General features: G+C 38.1%; 1 protein-coding gene across 1 annotated transcript; it reads right to left on the minus strand.

The window, feature by feature from the left end:
* Nucleotides 1-1047: 1047 nt before the first annotated feature.
* Nucleotides 1048-14481, minus strand: GLYATL3 (glycine-N-acyltransferase like 3). The gene is made up of 5 exons (XM_021691931.2): nucleotides 14404-14481; nucleotides 9965-10072; nucleotides 8856-8982; nucleotides 4717-4843; nucleotides 1048-1462 (listed from the first exon to the last, which is right to left on the minus strand). Exons 1-5 carry the CDS (start codon nucleotides 14479-14481, stop codon nucleotides 1048-1050), a joined length of 855 nt encoding a protein of 284 aa, XP_021547606.2.
* Between the last annotated feature and the right edge of the window lie 963 nt (nucleotides 14482-15444).

Genomic DNA, 15444 nt, shown 5'->3' on the forward strand with positions numbered 1-15444 from the left:
TCTTGAAAAAGTCATTTATTTTCCCTGATCCTTAAATTTTTCATATGCAATGAAAGAATTAAAGTTTATTATCTTATCAGAATTCTGAGTTTATACATATGCATATATAAAATATGAAAGGAATGTATATATATTCGTGTATCTATGAAAACACATTTATATGTGCATCTGCATACCCACATTCACACTTACATACGTATCTTAGTTTCTTATGAGAAAGCAGGTTACAAACAGATGATAGGTAAGGTCTAGTCCTATGCTGACATCATCTGCTTTTAGCATTTAAAATGCCTGTATTTTCATTCCTCCATCCAAGACCACTGAGCAGTGGGAACTTTTTAGAAATGGCAGTTCTCAGGCCTTACCCCAGACTTACTGAATCAGGGATTGTGGGGAAGAGGCTCCACCATCTGTGTTGCAATCTGCCCTCCAGGTGATTCAGAAGTGCACTAAAATGTGAGAACCACTGCATTCGAACACTCCCAGGGAAGAACGATAGGCTAGAGTTGTAAGCAGAAGTGGAAAACCAGTAATTAAAGGGGGAAAAGCAGGATGGTCTACAGAGAACCTGGATCAGAAAGCGTAGGAAGAGTTTAGAGCGACATCGCAGCAGGCACAGGGGAGTGTTATTTTTGTTAGTGGGGAGCTGGTGTGGCTGTGAAAACCCAGAGCAGAAGCCCAAGCAGCAATAAGAAAGTGGTAGCCACATGCTCACGTGTTAAGTCATTGTTCTCATGCAGTCATTTCTATAACTGGGCTGAGAACTGCTGGCTTTAGAACCTTTTTCCTGCAGCAGATCCCAAAGGAAGATAATTATCCTCTTCTCTGCAATTGCTGTCTCTGACCCCTAGTTATTTACTGTAGAACCCTGACGCAGGGAGAGTGAAGGCTTCTCAGGCTAATCCCACATGTCTTCTCCAGGCCCCTTTCAACCTGAGATTCTTCTGATTCCAGTTGGAATATTCCCCTCATTGCCGGCTAAGGAGTGTATGTATGTTCAGGGAAAGGAAGAAAAATTCCTGGAGTTTCAATGCTCTAGAGGTAAACTTAGCCAGAGAAAGCTGCAGGGGTGAGAATAAGTCTATGAAAGCGACAAGGCAAGAACTCAGCGCGGACATTCTTCAGGAGGCTTATGGATGCCACGTTGTCATCCAGGACATTGCCCTGACAGGGGAATCCCCGGCTTTGCAACTTCCTGGCCAGTGTGAGGGCCACCAGCTGGCTATAACCTTTCCTGCGATGCTCTGGCAGGGTATAGCCATGGCACATGGTGGCAAACTGGTCTGTGAGAGACCAAGAGACCGGGTTTCCCTTGTCATCACGGACACATACACTGGGGAAGCAAGAGATGAGTTTCGCGATGTAACGGAGACACTGTTCATTGCCGCCCCGTGACCAAGTCCTGTTGAGTAGATCAGCATCAGCAACACTCAGGTAAGTTAGTCGTGGGGAAGAACCCTTTCTAGAAGAAAACAACGTGAGAAGAAATGTGAACTCGGGGTCATGTGACTACAAACAGCTACTTCTCTTTTTGTACTGATTGAAACTGAGAAACAATCCCAGGGATGTACTTAGCCAATACCAAAATATTTTCAATGAATTAGAATCTATCACTTCCCACTTATGAACATCTTTCAGGGTTTACATTTCTGATAGGACAAAATACTCTCATTATATGAAATTTAAGTCTTTCCATCTAATTTTACTCCCATTACTTATTGCCTTCATATAGATTAGGGCAAATATTTCATTTTTCTGTAAAACAATTCTCAGACTTGCTCTTATTAAGTACTGAGTCTGTTGATACCCTCTCTGAAGCCTTGAACAAGTCCAGATTCTTGGGTCCCTAATCTTTTCCTTGGTTAAAAAAAAAAAAAAAAAAGTATTGGGTTAGAACTTCTATCTTTATGCATCCATGGCCAGAAAAGAAATACAAACTGCTTAACATTCTAGGCATATTATAGATGCTCAAGAAATTCTAGCCTTCTAGACCTTCCCCTAAAACGTCTGGAAAAAGTCTAAAAGCTCATTGTATTGAGATAAAGACAAAGATAAGAATTGCTGCAATTTCTAAGAACTGAGATGGATTACTTAGTTGAAAACCTATGGTGCCGGTTTTGCTTCAGAATTTGCTTTCATTCTTGAAATTATCAATGTCATAAGACCATCCCCGGTGACTGCTAATGCCATTCTTGCTACAATCTTTAAAAAGTACAGTTTGTGTTTTTTTTGTATTAGTGGTTCTGCAGTGTTAGCTCACATTCTAGGCTTACTGTGGGCTCCGGCACTGGGCCAATAATCTAACCATCAAGCAGGGTAAAATAAATACAAGCAACAACTGTCTTGATAGAATTTTTAACTTAATTTTTGAAAACGAACTTGAAAACAAAGGCTGAGAAGCCGAAGGCAAAGAAGCCTCAAGCAGAAGTGTCACCGCAAATAACACCGTTGCTAAGTCAAGTGTTTCAGGAGTAGTTAGATTAGTAACTATGACCTTATATCAAGGGCAGGGTATCCAAAATAAAGGGTATACAAATTTGGGTAGTGACTTAGATGTTAAAGGCAGTATCTTCCTATGCAGAAGGAAGCAATTTAAAGCAAAATCTGATTTTCAAAGACCTGACCGGGGTAGAGAGCAATTTTAAATAACATCTCAGGGATATGACAGTAAAAGACTGGGAAACTCTCAAACTCTAAAGGACACATAGCCTGGTTTCTTCAACAAAAAGTAATACAAGAAATAAAAAAATATGAAAGGGGAACCTGTATGTCAAAAGAAACTCAAGAGAGATATTAACCAATTGCAATGTGTGAACTTTATTTAGGTGCTTACTCAAAACCAACTGCTAAAAATATTATGCTAATTTGGGAAATGTAAGTACGGACTGGTTTAAGGAAATACTGTTAACAAAATTATAAGACATTCTGCAGCACAGATTTGATGCCACAGGCTTGAGGCCTCTATCTTTAGAAAAGCCTGCTTGGGGGCGCCTGGGTGGCTCAGTTGGTTAAGCGACTGCCTTCGGCTCAGGTCATGATCCTGGAGTCCCGGGATCGAGTCCCGCATTGGGCTCCCTGCTCAGTGGGGAGCCTGCTTCTCCCTCTGACCCTCCCCCCTCTCATGTACTGTCTCTCATTCTCGCTTTCTCAAATAAATAAATAAATCTTAAAAAAAAAAAAAAAAAGAAAGGCCTGCTTGCCAGGTTGGCCGTTGGATGGCATCTGGCAATTCGGATTTCTGCAGGGGTCCTGCCGTTCCCAGAACTGATACGAGGTTGGCACTTACCGCACCTACCTGTTTGTACAGGCAGTGTGGTTTATGATGAACACCTGCTTTCCCTCTTTGGGTCTAGAAAATTGGTATATGCTAGGCAGAGGGTGCCTCCAATAAAAAATCCCAAACATTTTGTCACAACTTATTGTTGGGGAAATTCAGCGTGTCCTGTGTGACTCCATTGGGGAGGACTCTGGGAAGCTTGTGCCTGGTTTTCTCTGGACTTTGCCAATGCACCTTTTTCTTTGCTGATTTTGCTTTATAGCCTGTATATGCTGAGTTCTGTGGGTTCTTCTAGCCAATCAATGAGCCTGTGGGTGGTCCTAGGGACCCCTGTATAGGAGTGATATTAGTACAGTGTTGTTGTTGTTGTTGTTTTTAAGAATCCTTATGTTTTAGAAATATATATTAAGATATTTAAGAATAATGGGATAATGTCTGGGATATTTCCTTCAGAATAGTTAGTAGATAGGGGTATGGATGAAACAAGATTAGCCATATATTGATGGGGGAGGTTCATTATTCTAGTCTCTCACTCAGCCTTTGTATGTGCTTGAAAATTTTAATAACTGAAAAAAATAAAATAAAATAAAAATGAAGTCCACGTGCTTTATTTGACTTAAAGTGCCCATTCTTCTTTAGGTTTAGTTTTTTTTGCTCAAAAATTCCTTCAACATATTCCATAGAAGAAAAATTAACATTCATTGAGGTGGGTACTTTTCAAGTATCATGTTTCATTTGTTTACAAAATTCATGTAAGAAAGATATTATAGGTTAATTTTCAAAAAAAGAAATTGATCAAGGCTCAGAAAGATTAAGCAGAAAGGAAGGTAACTAGCAAATGCCAGAGCAGGGACTCCCCAGTAAGAAGAAAAGAAGAATGCAGATATACACTAATAAGTCTTTGAAGATTGGATTCTGGACTCAGAATCAGGAATTATTTCTTGGTTCTACAATTTACTTCTATGTGTTACTTCAACTTTGCTCAAAAGGTAATTATACAGTACTTTATGGGGTTGTGGAAAGGGTTCAAGAGGCAATATATTTAAAACATTCAGTGCCTGGCATATAAGAGCTCCCTATAAGGTCAGTTATTTACCCTCATCCCTGAAACATGAAAAAACACTAACCACTTTGGGCTCAGACAACAGATGTTATTTAGAATTATTTGGAGGAGGGGCATACCAAGGAATGATTTTTCTGTGTATACTGTGAAAATATAGGACTCCTAAAAATAAGACACTGATTTGATTTTGCAAGAAATTATGAGCAGTCAGGCGCAGCAGAAAAAAACACACACAGAACCCACAGACACATACAACTCTGTGACCCTACTCCAAGCTACCCAAATATTCCTTAATAATACTAAGTATTTCAGGTACTGCTATTTGTACTTCTGTATACTAAGTCCCATCCCACATGTAGAAACTTGGTTTACATACAGAGAATTGGTGTCCGGTAGAGCTGAATGAGGAGAAAATTGAACAGCCTTGAAGGAAGTTAACTTTATACCTAACTGCTTTGAGTTGGCAACAGCATTGGAAACATCACATAATTCACTCTGCAGCCCTGTATATGGAAATACATAATGAAAAATGTGGGTATTTTATTTGAAAGCACAAAAAGGAAATTTGTAGTAGTATTTTTGTACTAAGTATCATCAATGTCACCAGTTTGCCACCTTGTATTATCTTAACCTCTATATATTTATATATGAATTATTACAGCTACTCCTGGCCTGATTTTCAAACATTGTGTGGGATTTTCAAATCCCCATCATGTTGTTTCTCACAATCATGATCTTCCATGAACATTTCTGATGGGAATATCCCTTAGGAATTTGGAATTGCTTGTGGGATTTTCCTGATTTTTCTGACTTCTCAGACTGATCTTAAACTCCTTAAAGTAAGAGAAATTTTATAACTCTAAAAGTCTACAATCTACCATATAGCTGGAAGCATAAAAGAGCTCAGATTTATCTGGCATGGCATTCTGACTTAAAGAGTCTTCCAGCCTCTTGCCTAGATGCCCATTTCAGAAATATCAAGGTATAAATTTAGTGCTGGTGAGATTTATCCTAAACTTGACTCATTTGGATCCTGCTCATTTATCACAGCTATACTGTGTTATATATAAATCTTTATTCAGTTCTTGTATGTAAAGCACTGTGCTTGGCACTGCAACACCGTGAGACCCAAGCATGGTACGGTCTCTGATAGAGCTTGCCGCATGGCATGTTAGCTTCTGTTTAGTTAGAACTGACTTGCTCTGCTTCTCCAAAATCCTATCGGCTCTATCTTTTCCAGTCTGGGTCCTGATTAATTGAATCCTCTGGAAATTGACTTTCCCACTTCCATCCATATCTAAAAGCTTGTTTCCTCCTTCCAGTAAGTCACTTCCTCTTGAAGAATACATGAATACATGAATAGGAAGTCATGTTGAATAGAGTCTGATATCTGAGGCTTGGCTCCTTTCAGGGAGTGAAGTCTAAGAAAAGATAAGCAGGTCTTCAAGTTAACGCTATTAAAAAGTATAGATGCTGTGGCTAGAATCCCATATTATAACCCTAATTACATCAAAGTAATTCAAGAGACTATGAAAAAAAGAAAAAACAGCTCATGCTAACAAAGGGTATAGATGGTAGTTCAAACAAAATTTATTTTTCTTAAATTAGACTGAACTAATTCTTTCTAAAAGTCAGACTAACATTTCTTTAAAAAAGACTTTTTAAAAAAAAGATTTTATTTATTTGAGAGAGAGGGAGAGCATAAGCAGGAGGAAGGGCAGAGGGAGAGGAAGAAACAGACTCCCCACTGAGCAAGGAGCCTGATGTGGGACTCGATCTCAGGATCCCGAGATCATGACCTGAGCCAAAGATAGACACGCTTAACCGACTAAACCACCCAGGTGCCCCTTAAAAAAACTTTTTAAATTATAAGATGTAGCAGAGAAAACTGCATAAAACAAATGCATAACCGGGGCGCCTGTTTGGCTCAGTCAGTTAAGTGTCTGTCTTCAGCTCAGGTCATGATCCCGGGGTCCTGGGATTGAGCCCCACACTGGGCTCTCCGCTCAGTGGGGAACCTGCTTCTCCCTCTCCCTCTGGCTGCTGCTCCCCCTGTTTGTGCTCTCTCTCTCTGTCAAATAAATCAAATAATTAAAAAAAATGCATGACTTAATTATTACATATTTTAACTACTACTAAAGCCACAAAATAGAAATTTACTAACCATCTTCTATTTACCATTCTCCTAATCACAATTCCCTCACTCTCCACTAAAAATAACCACTATCATAATTTTTATGACAATCACATCCTTGTTTTATTATGCAAGTGTGAGTCCTTAAACATTATAGTCAGATTTTGTCCACTTTTTGTCTGGTGAATCTTTTAATCTACCGGTTTTCTTTCAATGCCTACCCCCCTTTTAAAAATTCTTTCCATTTATTTGTTAAAGAATCCAGTTTGCTAGGTAGAATTTCCATAGTTTGGATTTTGTGGGTGATCTCTCCATGGTTTGTTGACCATGTCCTTCTGTCCCTTGTATAGATTACCATTTTAACAAATGATTTTCTTCTTGCTCACAGAAGGAACTTTCACTAAAATTGTCCTACCTTTGTCCACCTTACCTCCTTAGAAAGGGAGGAGTTGCTAATTGCATAAGACAGAACTCAGACCATTTATTGGACCACAGCTAATTGGACTATAGTACCAGCAAAGCAGGCTTCTGAAATTTTTAGGTTAGTGCTCATGTCAACAAGCTCTCTCATGTCCATACAACCAGTAGTGAACAAAAGAGCCTGACCCATCTGGATAGCTGTATACTTTTTCATTCCCTGTCCTCTCATGGCGAACGCAGAGTTTGGCTCTTCCTAGTGGGTTAACCCTGATTTAATATTGTTTATTGATGGCTCTTAGATTAAAAATGACAAAGGCTTCCCGTGCAGAGTGTGCTATTGCTCTGAATACCCAGCACTGAAGTAGATCCATTGCCTAATTTTTAGTCTATCCAGGCAGCCCAACCAGTAGCTCTGTGGTGCAAGATAAAAGATTGGCCATTTTTATGGCAGTAGTTGTCTTTTGGAGTTGTTTATGATTTGGAGATCTTATGGGAATAACACTTTTTAGGTGCTCTGGTTAAAAAGAGTAAAGATACTGATGACTTCTTAAAAGCTATTCAATATTCCAAGGATATTATAGTTCTTACCAGAGAAGCCTATAGCCAAGCAGCCACATCAGAAGCCAAAGGTAATGCCTACAACTGATTACATGCTAAATAAGGGGTCTTTACCACTCCAGCTATTTTAGGCTCTATTAAGTCACATCTGTCCCCATCTAACTTCAGGAAGGATGACTGTGTCAATTTCAATGACTATGACTGACTCATGACTAACAGCTCAGCCTGCTAGGGAAAAAAAATACTGGCAATTAGGGATGTTCTCTTCCTAATGATGGCTGCAGGTGATTTGAGGAGAGTAGGCCTCTAGCACCACAATCTATCCAATTATTGCCATGATTTTTCACACCAAGGAAGAGATATACTTATTTCCACATTAGAGTAATAACGGTGAGAAAATTTTCCTAGTTTGGCTAAGTGAGTGGTAGAACCATGTCTCACGTCTAACCAGCATAACTGGGATAAATCTGTAAAAGTCAGAGACAGCTTAGAACTTCCACTATAACACCTTTGTGAGCATTTCCAAATGGATGTGATAAAAAACCCCAAGTCTTTAGTTTATACATATGCATTAATCATCATTTGCCCGTGAGAGGGCTTGTAGGAGGGCTTCAGCTGTTTGCTGCTGAAAAAAATTACCAGACTTTGTATTTCTAGCATGGGGGACCCTGCCTTCCTATCAAATGATCAAGGAACTCACTTTCAATGCAACAGTTAAAAATAGGAACTTCATTGACTTTATCACCCCCCCCCCCAATCATCACGAAAAGTTGAAAAAGTGATACACTGAAGCTGAAGTTGTCCATGCACACTATCAGAAACTCTTAATGTAATTCCGTCTTGGCCAAAAGTTCTTCCACTAGCATTGATAACCATGCAATTATCTCCTTGGATCTCAAATATACTCTTATCTCACTAAATCATGTCAGGATATCTGATGCAGATCAGTTAATTACCTCTTTCCAGAATCATCTGCTTCAGAAAGAAGAAAAGACCTACCTATTGGCTTAAGTTAGAGTCACTTTAAAAGTTTCTGACAAGAAATGATTAAGAGTAATAAAGAAAAAATATGCTGTGATACTCACTGATATTACAATAACAGTGTGTGGGGGGGATGTCACTTGAAAGCAGCCCTATTTATTTATTTATTTATTTATTTATTTATAAAAGCAGCCCAATTTAAATGGCCTCTACTTAACCCCAAAGGCCAAGCCTCATTAGGAGTAAAACAAGAGTTCTTACAAAACTGTAATACAAAAATTGTAACTATGTAAGATGTATATATATGAATTTGTGCACTTAAGTGTATATATTATATATGTGAAATAGATATCGTATCATATCTGATATATATGACAAAAATGAGAAAAGAAGACTGCCTAGTGTCTTGCACTTCATCTCACCTTGTATTTGAAAAACTTGATCCCAGTTGATAACATCATGTTCTTCTAACAGCCGTTGGTAAGCCGTGACATCCTTGTAGAACACAGCATAGGCATTAGTATAATGGTCCAGGTTATCTGTCTCAGCCTGGGACAGAAGACGTAATTGTAAAAACATAAATATATCCTCTAGGTAACTCAAATCCTAGATAGATTAGATACATTGGCTGCATATGTCTAGATCATTCCCATTATCAAAACTTAGCCACCTATAAACAATGGCTAGATGGGAATGTGGCTAATATACTATAGTGAGGAAAGGAACAGAAATTTTGGAATGTTTGCTTGATTATTCTTCTGGTATTTGAGAAGTTTTAAGATATTTATTTCACATTTTTCTGGGATTTTATTTATTTATAAAAATGAAAAGGGTATAATTTAATGGAGCCACCTATAAGAATTAAATAGAAAGTTTTCAGAACTTTCCTAATGTGGTCTGGGCAGCACATTTGATCATGTGAGCTTCTCTTTGTCCTCATAGAATGGGGCAGATGTCAACCTTTTCAATCTTCTTATGTATTTACCCACATGACCAAAGTCATTGGTTACAAGGAATCATCAAACCAGAGGAAAAATGAGAATGCCCAAGTATGTAAGTTTCATGCTTCTAGAGATTGTGAAACACTAAAGAAACAATTTTTTGAACACATTTAGACTAGTGGTTTTTCCATATGTCTGAAACTCCAAAGCCAGTCAAATTAGAAAATAATGGTGAAGGGCACGTGGATGGCTCAATGATTAAGCCTCTGCCTTCGGCTCAGGTCATGATCCCAGGGTCCAGGGATGGAGCCCTATGTCAGGCTCCCTGCTCAGCAGGGAGTCTGCTTCTCCCTCTGCACCTTCCCCCTTGGCTTTCTCTCTTATGCTCTCTCTCTCTTTCTCAAATAAATAAAAATCTTAAAAAAAAAAAACTAATGGTGAAATATATAGCTTCTTAAGCTAATATATATGGCTGTGATGGTTATAATATCCCCTTTACCTAATCTTTTCTTTCTAGTTGATGCCAACTCTTGGGTTTTCATGGGGTGTTTTTTTGTTTTGTTTTGTTTTTCTGGCCTTTCAAATATTACCTCTTTCTGTCGCCGTGTGATAACAGCTTTGAAGTCTGGCCATGAATCCACTACCACTTCCTTTTGAAAGGGATTCCCACGATTCATGTTCATCACTGCTCCATAAACCTGAGCCAGAGAACCCAGCGAGACAAGCCAATCACATTACTAACTCTTTCAGTTGCATATTATTGTGTTTTTTTTTTTTTAAGATTGTATTTATTTATTTGACAGAGAGAGAGAGATCACAAGCAAGGGGGGATGCAGAGGGAGAGGGAGAAGCAGACTTCCCGCTGAGCAAGGAGCCTGACATGGGGCTCAATCCCAAGACCCTGGGATCATGACCTGAGCCAAAGCAGACACCCAACCAACTGAGCCACCGAGGAGCCCCTGCATATTACTGTTTTCCCTTCTTCTTCTACTGTATAGTTGCGGCCATGAGAGGGGAAATTATATATATGCACATATATGCAACATGCACACATACAAAGTTTTCTCTTCTTATTTCATCACTGTACATGAAAACTGGTAAAAAGTCTATGAAAGCCTATGAAAACTCTCTCCAAACTTAGGTTTTTACTGTACAACAGTGAGAGGTACCAAAACAGCAGGCTGACTAGATGGCACACAGCTCAGTAATAAGTACTTACAGAATGAATCAGAATCTGATGTATGGATTTAGGGCTCATAATATCTTTTACAAGTTCTACAGATAATTTTGGCAACCAGCTGCTTGTGAAGTTTATTAGACTCTCCAAAAATAACCTGTTTATGCAACTACTCCTTCAACCATGAATTACAATTAAACATCACTGAGGGTAACCGCCCTCCCCCAAAAAGCCCTCTGCATTTCAGATTTGTTGGAACAAGGCTCCCTAAGCATTCCCTGAGGGTCGTAACTATGTCTTATTCATTATTATGTACACGGAGTCTGACGTAGTGGATGAACTGGTTGTTGACTAAACAATATTGAATATTAGAATTCTGATCTGTGGCCTTTCATATTTTTTTCTCTAGTAAGAATCAAAGATGCCTGCCCTATAAAACAACTTTCATATGCTATGGGTGCTTATAGAGAAGAGAAAGTTGTGGTGGTAACAAGGAGAGCTGACCTACAGGCTAGTGTTCTTAGCAGCATTTTCATAATAGATAGAAACTGAAAACAATCTAAGTGTCCATCAGCAGTGGGGAAAAAATGAATAAATTGTGGCATATTCACACTATGAATTACAAAACAGAAACTTAATGGTGAGCAAAAGAAGGTAGATACAAAAAGATATACTTTGTGATCCAATTGACATTATATCCAAAAACAGACAAAACCAAATTATGGCTTTAGATGTCAGGATAGTGGTTACTTTTGGGGAGCAGGAAAAGGTAATGACTGGAAAAGAGCATTGGTGGGCTGGGGATAAACTGTGTCTGAAGTAATGTTCTATCTTGATTGGAGTGCAGGTTATACAAATATCTGCTCTATGAAAATTCATTGAGCTGCATAATTATGTTATGTGCACTTTCTAGTATGTGTTATACTTCAATGAAAACCAATTAAATTTTAAGGGCATTGGAACCTACATTTTACCTCTTTTATCACATCTCGATTCAAATCACTCACCTCAATGCCTAGAACATTATTCAACTTTCTTCTCTCTTTCCTAACCTGGGACCTCATTCAAATCTTCTTATAGAATGTATCTTTCCAAATTTAGTCTGGCAAATACTAATGTGTGACATGGATCACACTTAGTGAAAATCCGAGAACTAAATTAATCTGAATAGGTCATGCTTGCTCTGTTTAATTATTAAATTTGGGGGCTGCCGATCTTACATATACATAGTCATAAGTTTATTAAAATGTTTATTCCCATGAAGAAACCATACAGCCTTATTAAAAACTGGGGCTTAAATATGATTGGAATGTTGAGAACGTTAAAAGGAAAAAAAGTCCTTCAAATTCAGATTGTGAAAGAAAAAAAAAAACATGACTTGTTTGTAAGAGTTTTGCAACCAACTGAAAGATTTGGCATTGGTTAAAGACAACAAAACAAACTCTTTTAACAGCTATTTATTCAAAGGGTGAGTGTTGAAAGGAGATGGGAAGTAGCTAGGGGAAGTAAGGACGCTGGAGTTGGAGTTTGTGAAGGAAATTTGGAGGGATATTTAGTCACTGAAATACTAAGATGAGGTAGGTGGGGGGATGGTGAAATGGTGATGGGAATTAAGGGGTTCACTTGTTGTGATGAGGACTGGGTCATGTATGGAAGCACTGAATCACTAAATTGTACACCTGAAACTAGTATTATACTATATGTTAACCAACTGGAATTTAAATAAAATCTTTAAAAAATGGGATTATAAAATACATAGCCATGCCTCCAAAAAAAAATGGAGGAAATATGAACAACAAAACAATTTTTTCTTTATCTTTTTTATTCTCTAGAGGGCATAGTGTAACTGAAGAGGTATTTTGAAAGTACGGTCAGAGAACCCAAGCCAGACATTATATAACAATGCAATAATTGAAGATAGAGAGATTCAAAGATAAAGAGACTCCATGTACAGAAAATGAGAAATTGGGAGTGCCAAGCTAAGCAGCTATTAAAGAGAAGATGATATGAGGAAGGCGTTGATTTGTTCCTACATGTTTCATTTCTTTAACTCTTACTTCAAGTGGTGTTATGAGAAGCAAACCTTTCCAAAAAAAAAAAAAAAAAAACCCAAAACCACAACCATGCAGTTTGGAATCTGATAGCTTGGTTTTAAATCTGAACTCTAGCACTTAGATATGGGGAAGGGATTTAGTAACATCATCTGTAAAATTATAATGTAAATACCTGCCTATTTAGAGGTATTAATATTACAGAGGGATTAATAGGTTTTATAAAGCTCAAATGAGATAGTGTGAAAGGTATTTTAAAAAATGATACATACTATTCTGATCAACTCAATCTGAATTCAGAGATCCTTAAAAATAAGATTTGAACAGGTGAGGGTTAATAAGTAATTATTTTATAACACAGCCAGTGACCAATCAACAACAGTTTATTGAGTAATTATGGGCAAAGCCCCATGGCAAACACTATGGGAGGTGTCAAAAAAAAAAAAAAAAAGAAAGAAAGAAAAATCAACATCTACACCTGGGTATCTGGTAGCTAAGTTGCTGTAGGAGAAGCAGTAGATATGAAATCAAAGGAACTGAGATTTAACTGATTCTTTACTTGCTTTAACCTTTTTTGAATTCCAACTTAATCATTTCTAAAATGGGTTAATAGACATCTTACAAAGTTGTTGGAAGGATAAGATAAATTGAAATTATCTGTATGCTAAAGTACTATCCAAATATAATATTTATAATGTAAGAGCCCATCATTTGTCTTGACGATTATAAGATCTTAGGTGACCCTGTGAAGGTCACCAAAACCTTTTTAGTTCTCTCCGGCAAAAGAGTGGGCCAAACATTTATTCACCAGAATGTCCATATTCAAAATGGGAAATTTCGAGTCAGATTGTCCGTTTGGTACTCTTTTAGCCATATGATCCCAAATTATCACACAGATTTTCCCTACAACACATAGTTTAAGCATGATCCATAAGGCCAGATGACTAGATTTAATCAACCCAGTACAGTGCTCTAGATCGCTTTTGTCAAAGTTTAGAGTAAATAAGGATTATCCAGGGTGTGTGCTAAAAATACAGGTCTCTGGTCTCCATCTTTAGAAATTATGATTCATTATATCTCTTCTGGGTTATTAGCAGTCACTCACATTTGCAATCAAATGCTCTTACCACTGAGCTATACCCCCCGCCACTCACATTTGAAAATCACTGTTGTAGGGCTATCTCCTCTGTCAAGAATCTCAGCCCTCAAAGACAATTTCTTTGCATTTTGCATTTTTTTCTCCAAGTGCTTAAAATATTTTTAATCTCATATTTATTTGTAATCTTTGATTAATGTCCTCCTTCCACAGTAGCTCTGAGTTGTCCGCAGGCCCTCATGGACTTTGAGGGGACTTCGATAGAGGCTTAATGACCAACATAGCCATTGAAAAAAACTTCAAAAATAAAGATGTTGAAATAGTCAGAAAAATTTTATAATGACTCCTGGACCTCAGCTCCATTGTGAACTTAGGTTATGTTCTTATGAGCAATGCTACTTAATCCATACTTTCTGCCATTAAAAATGTTTAAAACTTGAGTTTACCTTAGAAATGATCTAGTCCATCACCTCCTAAATTTTCCCAGAAGTCATCTAGAATGACTGTCAAAAAAATAATTATCACAGCTGTATCTACGATGCATGGAATCAGTCTCCAGCAGGAGGGGACTGGGAAACTAAGTTTAATAATTTTAATAACAGAGTCCTGACATCAGAAAAACTTGGAAAACAGCCACCAAGTCTGACATTATGTCACAGATTAATAAAATAAAGGAATAAAAGAAAGCTCTTAAATGTAGAATACCTTGAGTGATTCAGGGAAGTGGCTCTTCAGCATTTTTTCCAGGATCAGTAATTTGGTAGAACAGTTGAGCACCAGCATCTTCTCCAGAGCTCTAGCAATCCCACACCTGCTGAAAAACCTGAAGGGACAGGTTTAGTTTTTGCTTGTTAACATTTGAATCTCCTGAGGAACATCCTTGAGGTCCTGCTTTCACTGGGTGGAATTTGGAATGCCGTTGCTCCCTCTAATGAGGGAAGAAGACAGAAGATGAGAGATACTGGGGTAGGTAAACCAGAGGACATGTGGAAATAGAGAATGTTAATGACCTAATCCTGGAAAGAGCTGAGTATCCATACTGGGTTAAGTCTTTGTGTTCTATTATATCCCCAGCACCTACAGGGCCTGGCACAGAGTAAAAGGGCATTCTAAGTGGTTGTTGAATGGATGAGAGGAAGCGCAGAGTAAGAGTCTTAGGGTAAGCAAGGAAACTTCTTTTTACAATGCCCAAAGATGTGAGTGGGTCAGGTGTCAGGTGGTTATGGGGAACAACTTGCAGAGAAACACCTAGGTTGAAGGGGAAGAATCAGATGTGAGCAAAGGCTGAGGCTCATTTTATTTAGATAAAATTAAGGAACGAAAAAGGGACTTAATATAATGTATGCAAATTCAACCATTCATATGCAGTTATGTTTTGTAGATTTAGGGGCTCCATATCCCCTGCTTTTTGTCCCTAAGAAAACTTTTCCCCCAACATTCCAATCAGGTCTTGACTGAATGAAAAAAAATTTTGTTTCTCTATATTCAATACAGTAGAGTTTATCCACTTACTCTCAGCAGCCAGGCATGAGGATGGCAGAGACAATTCAGCTAGACATGAGAACCTGGTGCTTCTGAGACTGTAGTGTATTCTTCCTGTACAGCACATTTCCCAGATAGAGAAAGCTACTACTTGATTTCACCATGTGGCAGCTCTGTGTGACTATAAGATACTCAGAGTGCTTGATTGTGATTTGCCTAAAATCCACCATAAAACTCCATCATATGGTTTATGTGAGTCTGAAC

The sequence above is a fragment of the Neomonachus schauinslandi genome, chromosome 8 (assembly GCF_002201575.2).
Source record: "Neomonachus schauinslandi chromosome 8, ASM220157v2, whole genome shotgun sequence".
In the NCBI taxonomy this organism is placed as follows: domain Eukaryota; kingdom Metazoa; phylum Chordata; class Mammalia; order Carnivora; family Phocidae; genus Neomonachus; species Neomonachus schauinslandi.